At 39.8% G+C, this 11712-nt stretch overlaps 1 protein-coding gene across 1 annotated transcript in view; it reads right to left on the bottom strand.

The window, feature by feature from the left end:
• Positions 1-964: 964 nt before the first annotated feature.
• LOC135465794 (calbindin-32-like) overlaps positions 965-11712 on the bottom strand; it is a 66992-nt gene continuing 56244 nt past the window's right edge. Inside the window, exons 6-11 of the mRNA XM_064743139.1 lie at positions 7931-8014; positions 5795-5850; positions 5010-5055; positions 4692-4748; positions 4080-4151; positions 965-2094 (exon numbers count right to left, since the gene is read on the bottom strand). Coding sequence (XP_064599209.1) covers positions 1915-2094; positions 4080-4151; positions 4692-4748; positions 5010-5055; positions 5795-5850; positions 7931-8014 — 495 coding nt within the window. The 3' untranslated portion in view covers positions 965-1914. The remainder of the gene's footprint in view (positions 2095-4079; positions 4152-4691; positions 4749-5009; positions 5056-5794; positions 5851-7930; positions 8015-11712) is intronic.

Below are 11712 nucleotides of genomic sequence, written 5' to 3'. Positions count from 1 at the left end.
TCATTAAAGGTGAGATATACGCCATATGCGTCATGTTTAGCACACTCGCACTATCTTACACTGAGAAACATTATGTGTGTTACGTTTAGTACACTCGGTGAACACCTTACATTGAGATACGCCGTGTGCGTCATGTTTAGCACACTCAAATCATCTTACATTGAGATAGTCTGTGTGTGTCATGTTTAGCACACTTAAAACACCTTACACTGAGATAATCCGTGTGTGTCATGCTTAGCACACCCAGAACACCTTACAGTGAGATACTAGGCGTGTTTCACGTTAAGCACACTGAGAAGAAACGACGCCTTACAGTCAGATACGCCGGGTGCGTCAGGTTTAGCACAGTTACAACATCTAACGTCAGAAGCGTTCAGATAAGAGTTATGTTTTGCACACTCACAACTTCTTACAGTGAGATGATCTGTGTGTGCTATGTTTAGCACACACACAACATTTTACAGAAAGATGATCTGAATGTGAGAGTAAGATGTGCTGTGTACAACATCTTTACCGCACTCACAAAATGTTACAGTAAGATGTGCTGTGTGCGTCATGTTTAACGCCCTCACAACGTCTTACAGTAAGAGTTGCTGTGTACATCATGTTTACCGCACTTACATGTTACAGTAAGATGTGCTGTTTGCGTCATGTTTAGCGCCCTCACAACATCTTACAGTAAGATGTGCTGTGTGCGTCATGTTAACCGCACTCACATGTTACAGTAAGAGGTGCTGTGTACATCATGTTTAGCGCCCTCACAACATGTTACAGTAAGATGTGCTGTGTGCGTGATGTTTTGAACTCACAGTATCTTAAGCTGAGATGCGCCCGCAGCGTCATGCTTTGCACACACACACACACACACACACACACACACACACACACACACACACACACACAATATCTTACACTGGGAAACAATAATGGCACAAGAATACATTGTTTCCAAAATGGCGCCTTTTCCGTTTGCTGACATTTAGACGAGTGCATTTGTACGAGCGATCCTGTATGCTATACCCTAACCTATAGTGTCTAATTACATGTATGTAGGCGATTACCTAAATCACGTTCTCTCTTGGTGAAATATGTCGAATTCAAATTATATGGTGCGCTATTTTCATTAGATGTCGTATCGTTTGCGAACTCGACTGGACGCTAGCAAAGACAAATCTGCGACGTTATGAACTCGTGCACTCTAGTCGACTTTTCGAAAGAGCATATGGTTACTATTCGACTTCTGGTCCTGCCAGTTATCTGTTAAAAACACATCTTTATGTATTTATATAGATACATTGGATTAGACTATTTCCCCTCCATGCACTGTTAGGCTTCACCTTAATTTGAAGATTTTACTTGACTTCCTGGTGTTTTCTCTGTCGCGGACCTGTGGCGGTTTTGAATATTGCAGATATCTGATAAGTTAATAAACACCCGCAAGCAATAACGGCGATATTACTATCATGTTTTGGAATGAAATACCGTTATTGATATGCTGATTGGCTCACCGAAGTTTAAAGTCCCGATTCTAAGTACCAGTAGAGAGATCAAAAAGTATCGATCGAGTACGAAAAGCTACCCTCTAAAATATGAAAAAGCTAAACATAATTTCAACAAAAGGCGAGATCTTGTTACGAGTTTACATGAGGTTTTCGTCCCAATGTCCAGTTTGTTACATCCACCACAGAAGTGATGTGTTGACAAGATTACGACGGTCCTGCACCCAAGGGAGTACGACAACTATCCCAACTACGATACGCCTGCACCTTGAGCGGATGAAATCACTGTAAGCAATGTCACCATTTTCCTCCACGGACGTCACTGTTATCAACACACCAATCTCCAAAGTAATATGGCGTCCCTGAATATACATACAAATGAGCAGTTAGTCAGGGCATTTTCATGTCACGTGACTCATTCCTGGTCTTCCTCCTCCCCCGGGGCGGGTTCCGACCCCTCCTCGGGACAAGACATGTTGTTCATGGCCATCAGCACAAGGGTCAGTTCGTCAAAATTAATCTTGCCGTCTTTGTTCCTGTCACAGTTTTTCAGCAGCGTGCTTTTGCACTCTTCCAAGTCCTGCGCGTCGTAATCCTGTGAAAAACACAGAAGCGCAATCAGCACATTTATTTGTTTATTCGTCTATTTTTAGAGTTATTTATTTAATTATCTATTTATTATTTATTTATTTGATTACTGGTTAACGTCATTCTCACGAATGTTTTAACTTATACGATTCTATACGTCAAAACAGATATTCGTCTGCCAGCCGAATATCCAGGATATACCAGGATAGACGTTCCGGATCAATAATTGCAAGGCCAGTTCCCACAACGACGTTAAACACACACTACCAAAGAACCAAGAAAGTATATAAAGTGGGAAAATAGGACGGTATTATACAAAAAGAAATAGTCCACAGCTTTCAATGATGTTGGAAAGACGCAAGATATGTTCTATGCGACAGAGTGTAATGACTCTTTAAACCGTGTACCATGCTAGGATGTAAACCTATCGATAATAAAACATGTATCTGAGATGTGCTTTGATTTGAACTGTTCATGTATACAAAGGGGCGATCTAGTTCGGCACGATGAATATACCCCCCTGGCCCCGGGTTAAGCAGAATTAGACACAATCACGAAGCAGAATACGAGAGATTCTGGACGCTCTGTCCATATTTACTTATAAAGGGAGTTATACTCATTGTAAAACTGAAGAAACGTGAAGATGTTTGATGGAATAACCTTGACACCCAAGTTTTTGTAGCAATAACTTGTGATGTTGATTGAAATCGTCATACAACACATGGGATGTCACAAATGCTACAAAGCGAGATATGCATACGCCATATGCACACGCCATATGCAGGACCCTTCGGTATATTGCTGTCAAGATTGAAACTATCCTTCTTTGTCGTACAGTCTTCGAGAGGGGAAACCGTTCTGATCTTTACACAAATATGGGTCCAGATAAGCTGCACCATGTGGAGAATCGGTGGTTTACTTTAAATCCAGCGAAGGTGGATATATATCTTCCACCTCCTTACAAGGATGCTATATGTGGATTGTTTAAAGCTAGCAGATCAGAAATATACCATTTAGTGAATGAGAAAGATCGGACCTTGTGAGGATTGCTCCTTAATAGTTTCTGCATGCAGTCGTGTTCATACGAGAACAAGTATAGGTCAGCTAAAAGAGGATCATAATTGGTACGCATCGCAATACCTATACATTGTTGACATATGGTTTTCCCGAATTTCACACAGATATTGTTAATGAGAAACCCAAGCAACTCGATGAACAGCCAAATATCCAATGATGGCGTTCGAATTTATCGCTGATGGATACATGGGTGCTCGTGGTAAGACACTGACCTTTGGTGAGTTACTGGCGTACTTTACCACGTGCGATATGCACACCATATTGGAGGAAGACAAAATTGCTCTCAACCGCACGTTACACTGCACAAACAGTCACCCGAATGTTGTCGATGGATTTTTGCCACCCACGATACACGAACAATCAGAGCAGGTGAATCCAAAACTACCCTTCTCCAAGGCCAGGATTGCAATTAGCCAAAAGCCAGAGACTGATATTATTCATTAACAATATTATGCACGAGGAAATAACTGGTCTCAACATGTTGCATTGTACCTTAGGATCAAAGATAGAAAAAAATGTAAATAGATGGTGATTCCACTTAGCTGTAGAAGATATTTTCTATAAAAACGACCAGGATATTAGCTTTATGATTCTGCCAGGGAATAAATCAAACTGATAACATATCTACCCCTGGCGTTTTCAAGTTGGGGAGTACTAGATTCGAACATGCAGGAGACCGCACTAAAGTTTACGATGTTCGCTGTCTTTCCATCCCTTAGGTTATTCTAATTGTTTACATCGATGCTCTGTGTACCTCGCTACGCAATAAGAGGCACCCAAATCTCGTATCATCTAGTAATACACGCTTGTGGCAGTATGCCGACGGCTTCCTTCAGCTTATCAAATTCATCAAAATATACGGCATCAATTAATCAGTCGACTTTCACTATTCCACATTTCTTGGCAATCACTTACTTCGTGTATCAGCTCCATGAGATCCTTTAGAAAGCCATGTAGTTCTTCATTTTCAATACTACCGTTACCATCCTGTAACAAAAGCGACAATTTTGCATAAAATATTTACAGAACCAGTTCAATTACATTATGTAAGACAAATGTCTATATAAAATATAATATCTGATTTTTTTTATATAAAACCATAGGGATGCATATACAGCTGCATTTTCAAGTCCGATAGGTAGCTCTAGGTAGCTCTCCGTGTCTATCGGTTTTACGGTAGGTCTGTAGATTGTTCGGTTCGGTTCCTATCTATCAACATGAGATATTCACTTCGCAAGTGGGTCTGAATGCAAGACTTTAATAGATTTTTGTGGGAAGTCGAAGCCATTGTGAATTTGCGCTTGTTTTTTATTCCGCATGTATTCTGGCCAATGCAAGAGAGCAACACATTCTCAAGCTTGCAGCAGTATTGCCTTTTGCCTGGAAAACGCATTCTGTTTTTGGCTTTTTTGTAGATTTTTTTTCTTTCCATGGTCATTTAGTTCAATTTATGTGATTATAGACAGCAATATGACGGCAGTCATTCCGCAAAAACTACTGACACACACGCTGTGCATGGATACTCACCCTGTCGTACAATTTAAATACTCGAACAATGTCATCCTTGGTAATTCTGTTCCTTCCCTAAAAATAAAACGTGGATAAATAATAAATGCGGATATTCGCGTGAGAAGCCAAAAAGAACCAATCATTAATCCTAATAAGAGGCAATGCATCGAGATAACCATGACGATCTTAATTTTCTTTTCTTCTCCCTCCTGTGCAGGTTGCAAGGTTTGTGTTTTCATTGCCCTTGTACAGCACAGTCACCAGTATCTGGATAATCAGAAACCATTACAGAAACAGTAGGTTTAGAATCAATGCAACCCATAAGCTAAGTATTACCTTGAAAATTGGCCTACATAAGAAATTCTCTCTGACGGGAAGCAGCCTGTGAATGAAAGCAGAGAGCTTATATACAGCGTGACATCTGAAAAATTGGAATTTGAACTTTTCTGATAACAAATTTGCAAAACGAAAATTTTATTCAAAAATTTAATGTTTTTAAATGTATTAGTTACTCTTTTCAGAATTCAGATTTAGCTCATGTGTTATAATATAAAACAACAAATTAATATTGAAATAAATTTCTTAGAAATACTTCACATCCTTTTTGAGCATAATCCTGCATGACAGTTTTGGATATCCATTATGCCAAGAGGTGGTTGAAAAATCCCACCATGATACATCTTAATGAAAAATCTACTTTATGGACATATTTGCAAATTTATTTTCACAGACTTTCATATGAAGATCATATAGTATATTTTGTGGTTACTTAATTAATGAATTCTTCAAGATTTGCAAAAACAGTCCAGATATCATTTGGTAAGTATGACAAAACTTAAATGATTTTTGTTTTAATGTTTGATAGATAGTAAATTGCACTTGTGCCATCCAGAAACAGGCTATTGGCACTTCCTAGTTACCAGCATCTTGCTAGTCGGAATTTCCAAGTTCAGTCCAGCTAGCTAACAATGACTGGAATGATCATACAATAGAAATGTTTTTTATCGGAATGTCTGAGTGCTAGGAAATGAGGTTTACACTTTGTGTCAACAAAAGAGAGCCATGGTCCTTGTTTCTGTTGAATGGAACGATGGTAATCGACCTAAATCAGGGGAACTTACTTCGCCATCTCACTCAACTGCAGCTTCCCATCTCGATTTCGATCGAACAGCTGTAACTGTGAACATCAGAGCGGAGAGAAAGAGAGAGAGAGCATTTAGAATTCAGCGGATCAATATGTCATTCAAACTGTGCACTGAAAACGATGGTAAAAGATCTAAAATCCCCTCCAAACAGGTGCATTTCTAGATACACATAAATGTAACAAAGTATTACAATCAGTGATGAATGTTGGAATTTTTGACCAGGGCGTCGTCATACCTTAAAAACAAATCCCAACACACCTTTCTAAGATCAACAGAACGCTCAGAATCAGGTAAATGCGAAACTAGGTCATGGACGAACTTTCAGGTCATCTACCTCCGCACATTCGGACATGTCGAAAGGTAATAGTGTTTATTCAGTGAGAAAAGCCTGGATGGGTCTAGTGTGAAGAGCCACATTCGTGTATGTATGTGGATATACCTGACTGATGCTTGAAGATTTCTATCTCCAGATGCAGATGTTGTATTGATCCAAATTCATTTGTTAACAAGGCAGCGAAGTGAAGTGACGATGGCTTTCACAACACACGGCACACGTGCCACTGAACGTGTTGGTGAATGGTGTGCTGGTATAAAGATGATGATGGTCAAGATGAATTTTAGCGTTATGCTCAGAAGCCCATAGAAGGAACTTGGGCCAGCTTTAGACGCGAAATGCGTGTGACGTGAGATCACGATTTAGACGTGTTTGGGTGAGATTTGCTTGTTACAACATAAAACATGTTAGTTCTGTCATTTTGCAAAAAAAGTCACGTTTGGCGCCGAGAGTTTGTGTTAGGTGAAGTATATCTATGTACGAACTTTAAAATCGTAATTAATACTCTTCTTTCGAGCCTTGGTGGCGGCAAGAGGTTGACGACACTCGAGAGACCGTTTGCGCATTTTAACGTTCGTCGACGACCACGTGTCTTCCACTAAGTTGGTGAATAATTTCTCAGTGATTTATCGCCATCGTAAACTGCAAAGTTCAGTATAACCCTAAACAACAATCAAGTAAATAAATAATTAAAATTTTTATTAAAATATACCAGGTTCAAACCACTTTCCATTGTCTTTTTCGAAATGTTACCACAAAGAGGAAAATTTTAGCACTGTTGACCTTCAATGTGCAGCTCATTTTTGTTTCAGATTTGTATCGTTGGATACATGTACACGTCACGTGGATTTTGTTTCTGAGTTAAAACGCTGAATAAGGACTAATGAATATCTTTCCTGATCAATTTGATTATCTTTTTCCGTTTCATATATGTCCCATGCTTATGCATCGCGTTTGATGTTGCAATCACATTGATAGATAAAAAAAAAACTAATGACACGGATGATGAAGGCGTTGGTAGTGATTATGACTACTGCCATAATAATAATAATAATGATAGCCATAAGAGAGACAACAATATGCACGTCCGCACATTACGTGCTCCGTGTTGTTACATTTAATACAATCAAGTTACAGGGCTCAGTTATCTCTGCATCAGAACTATCTCTGCGTCCGAACTACAGTTTCAGATACACGGGTATTAAACTTATGGAATCCTGGAGGGGAATATAGTCTAAATAATGTGCAGTTTTCCTAAAAAGTAAAACATTTTGGCGTTTGGGATTAATTGAATTCGTCACAAAACCCACAAAATGCAGGTCTACATGTACATATTCATCAGTGTGTTTCTTTAATTAGTCGACATCATACTCAAGAATTTTCCTCTTATACCATAGTAGTCACTTTCTGGGTGGCGTAACCGAGGTGCCAGAGGAAAACCAACGATCTAGTGACAAACTTTCCCGCTTATGAAGTACTTACACGCCTTATTGGTGAAGTCGTCTTCAACGAAAGGAACAATATGCTGTTGAGCGCTTAAGTTTCCCAAAAACAACGAAAGCGTGGCGCTCAAGAGAGTCTAAATGCAACCACGAGTCTTTATTATACAGATATACATTAAAGCCAGTTTACAACGGCATAATATCTTTGTTGTTCGCTTATGAATTAAGAGAGGTGAAAATCATCGGCAGCGGTAATGATGATGATAATGTTGACAATGACAGCAATATTACGGTGATTATTACAATAATAAATGAGAGATGTAAGCATGTAGTTACCATTGTATCCGCGTACACGATGAGTTGTTCTTCTGTGATATCCGCATCCCGCTTAGCTTGCTTCAACAGATGGCGCAAGAAACTCTGCCAACAGATAAGGGAAAGGAATAACGGTAAATAAACTAAATACCATGTGAAAGGTAAACTTTCCGAAATCAAAGTTGACGTCGAATACATCGACACATTCTATAAGATTACAGGAAAAAATAGTAAAAGCAGAGAGGCGACAACAGTGTCATGGTCACACAGATGGTGACAGCTATTACCGTTAAAATCTGGTCTATTAAACTCAGCCAAGGTTTCATCGAAATTCCGACAGTTCTCGTATATGCATAAAAATACCAGCGTAAGGCCCTTAGCAGCAAAGCTGTCAACAGGGATAACGGTGCATGGTAAAACTATGGTTCTGTGAGACACAGACATTCGTATACCAGACGTCAACCAATAAGGACGTTCCGGGTCAATAATCGCAAGTCTAATTGCCAAAACGACGCTTAAAAGTATATAAAGTACGAAAATAGGACGGAATCATGCAAAGAGAAACATTCAACAGTTTTCGACGATATTGGAAAGACGAAAGGTATGTTACAGGTGACTGAGTGAAATCAGTATTCAAATCGTGCACCATACTAGAATATCAGCTGTCGATAATAACATATGCGTCTCATTTGCATTCTGATTTCAACTGTTCAATGTCCAACGTGGCGATTAAATTCAACACGATGAATACACAGTCGCTAACCTCGGGTTAAGCGGATTTAGGCACAATTACGACGCAGAATGCCAGACATTCTAGACGCGCTGTCCATATTTATTTACAAGGGCGATATATTCCCGACCAAAATATGGAAATTTTGGTCCAAATATTCCCGTCTTTGATATATCGATCTATGGAATTATTAATCTCGTCTTGGAGACGTGAGACACGTGTTTTAAGAAAAATGTCTGGTAAAAAGGCTGCAGAGTTAGAACTGTAATCTTAGGTATGTAGCAGGCACAAGATAAATGAGTCTGTAATAGCATTCCTTTCTCCGATAAGGATCGCTATGACTTGCTGGATCTGCTGTTTGGTTGATTGGCCTGCCAAATGTTTTGACATCTTATATTTTAATATTGAATTAATCAGTTTTATGACATCCTATCTTTTAGCATGTGACCCTTGCTTAAAGGTAGTCCGGAGAGTAAGATGACGTCGATATTGGGGGTGTGGTCGTAGATGTTGCAGAATTGGGCTTGTTTCATTGTGAGTAAAGTATTAATATAGGAACATATACATGTACCTTTTACTTTTTACAGGTAGTTGTTGTGTAATTGAGGACACGCTGTGGCAAATGTCGTACTTTCGGTTTTGATTTGTACAGTGAGCTTCGTGTAACACGATTAGGGAGCTTTTATTGGTCAAACACTTAGCATTAATGCCTCTGCACGATGCCAACTTAATTATAAAACAACATCACAAAGGATTCACACACGAGACGAAAATTCTACAATACCAGTTTGGCGGAATGTCAGAATGTTCCAGATTTTTAACGCTTTTTTTCAGGAACACAGAAAATTCATTTGTGTACACATGATTTAATGGGCAGACACTGTAATTTCACATTTCCATATCACAAATTAAGCATTGTGATGAAGTATTAAGTGTACCTTTCAGACAAATGTGAAATGGACCCTCGCGCGTTCAACAATTACGTTTATATTATTCTGCCAAACGCTATCACGCCCTATCACCTTAACAGAACTGTGGCGATTCAAAGACAAAATTTTGTTTAGTTTTCACAGTGACACAAGACCGTGCTGTGAACTCTTTGGTGATATACCCTTTCTCCAATGCATGGAGCACTATTTTCTCCCAGTCAGCCGAAATCTCGACTGTTGACATAATCAGGCAAAGAAAGTTAGAATTTCTATTGGCAAATATCCAAGGAAACGCTCTTCTATTGGAGGAGAGAATTAATTGAATGTGCGCAACAACAACAAGGAACCCGTTATTACGTTCTCAATAGCGATATCACACGTTGCAGACTTTACATCTGAGCATTTTTTCGATTATACTGCTGGCGCGGTTCAATGAAACCGGCGACAGATTGCAGACAGTGGTTCTTTAAAATTAGCTGAATATCAATAAAGACACGATTTCAAAGAAGGTTATTTTTTCCACAGTTAATAGTTTCTCGATATGTACACGCCGGCCCTGTTCATAGCTTGATTCACAATTTGGCGAGAAATATCGATCCTTGAGAAATGTGAAAAGGTTTAGGAACTCATACCCTAGTGTTGTGGACGTAGTCGTGCTTGTGGTACCAATAGTGCGTGCATTCGTTGTGAGAAAAATAATTGGGAAATGTTATTACGGATGTTTGATTGTCAGTGCGTTAGTCTGTAAACCATTAAACTTTATTTATTTATTTATTTGATTGTTGTTTTACTCCTTACTCATGAACATTTCACTTATACGATGGCAGCCAGCATAATGGTGGGAGGAAACCGGGCAGAGCCCGGGGCAAATACACGACCATCCGCAGGTTGCTGGCAGACCTTCCCACGTACGGCCGAAGATTAAGCCAGCATGAGCTGCCGGACCAACTCACAGCCACCACTAAAGTTAAGTTCAATCTCGTTTGTACAACGTATGCGTATACTTGTCTGCAAAGTAATGTGTAACATCCCATGTAAAGTTATGCGCCACGCAATTCTGAACACTTATACCATCTCTTTCTTCTAATTTATTAGCCAAGGATCTCGGCTGTGATTTTTTAATGTGGGGTTTGGCGTAGATCACAGCCGATGAGTCTTCCAAGTTAAAATAGTGGTGGTTAAAAACAGCTTAGCGCGTAGAAACTCCACGCCACAAAAATCCATGCAAAATGAACCAATACATGCATTTAACGGACAAAACTCATTTACATTTACATCTTGTGTCGACATCGTGACCTAATAAATCGTGTACTCGCTGCCTCTTCGGCCGTACGTGGCAAGGTCTGTCAACCTGTGGATGGTCGTGGGTTTCCCCCGGGCTATGCCAGGTTTCTCCCACCATAATGCTGGCCGCCGTCGTATAAGTGAAATATTCTTGAGTACGGCGTAAAACACCGACCAAATAAATAAATAAATAATATATCGGGCTGTTGCTTCCCGTGCATGCGTGGTTGACCTTTCACGACGTGTCTATGTTTTGATCAGCTGATTGTCAGTTATGACAGACAGAGAGCCATGTTATTGCGGAGACACGAATTTGCAATTGTCTGAAAGCTTTGGAGAGGAATCACACACCCCACAATTTGTGCGAAATGCCAAATTAAGTTTGCAGTAAGAACAAAAAAGATGGAAGTTGGAGGGGAGAGATGGAGTCTTCGGCAACCGTTCCATTCTAAATGTCACGGAAAGGCCAACCGCTGATGCGCATGTGGGCCTCGATCACCCAGATTTTAAAAACATGGCAGCGCACGGCGACCTGCTAAATACGAGCCTATTTTAGACTTTGGCTAAGATTTACAGGAGAATGGTGATGTAAAGTCAAGTAACAATTGTGGCAAAATGTGCATAAATATTTTAGCTTTCAGACTTGCCGTGCTTAATGTGTATTCAGGACGAATCTTGCGCGCATTTATCAGAATTGAGCGAGAGAGTAGCTCTTTGTAAGCATTATACCGGAATCGCGTCTACATAACTCTGGGGCTAAGGGTGGACAGCGGTCCCCGCGTTTCAGTATACATATGCTATCCTTAGACCGATGTCTCGGGCTACAAATTTGTGTGTAATATTCTCCTTACAGATGTGTG

Source organism: Liolophura sinensis, chromosome 5 (genome assembly GCF_032854445.1).
Source record: "Liolophura sinensis isolate JHLJ2023 chromosome 5, CUHK_Ljap_v2, whole genome shotgun sequence".
NCBI classification, from domain to species: domain Eukaryota; kingdom Metazoa; phylum Mollusca; class Polyplacophora; order Chitonida; family Chitonidae; genus Liolophura; species Liolophura sinensis.
The sequence above is the reverse complement of the archived record's forward strand: the minus strand, read 5'-3'. Positions and strand labels throughout refer to the sequence as shown.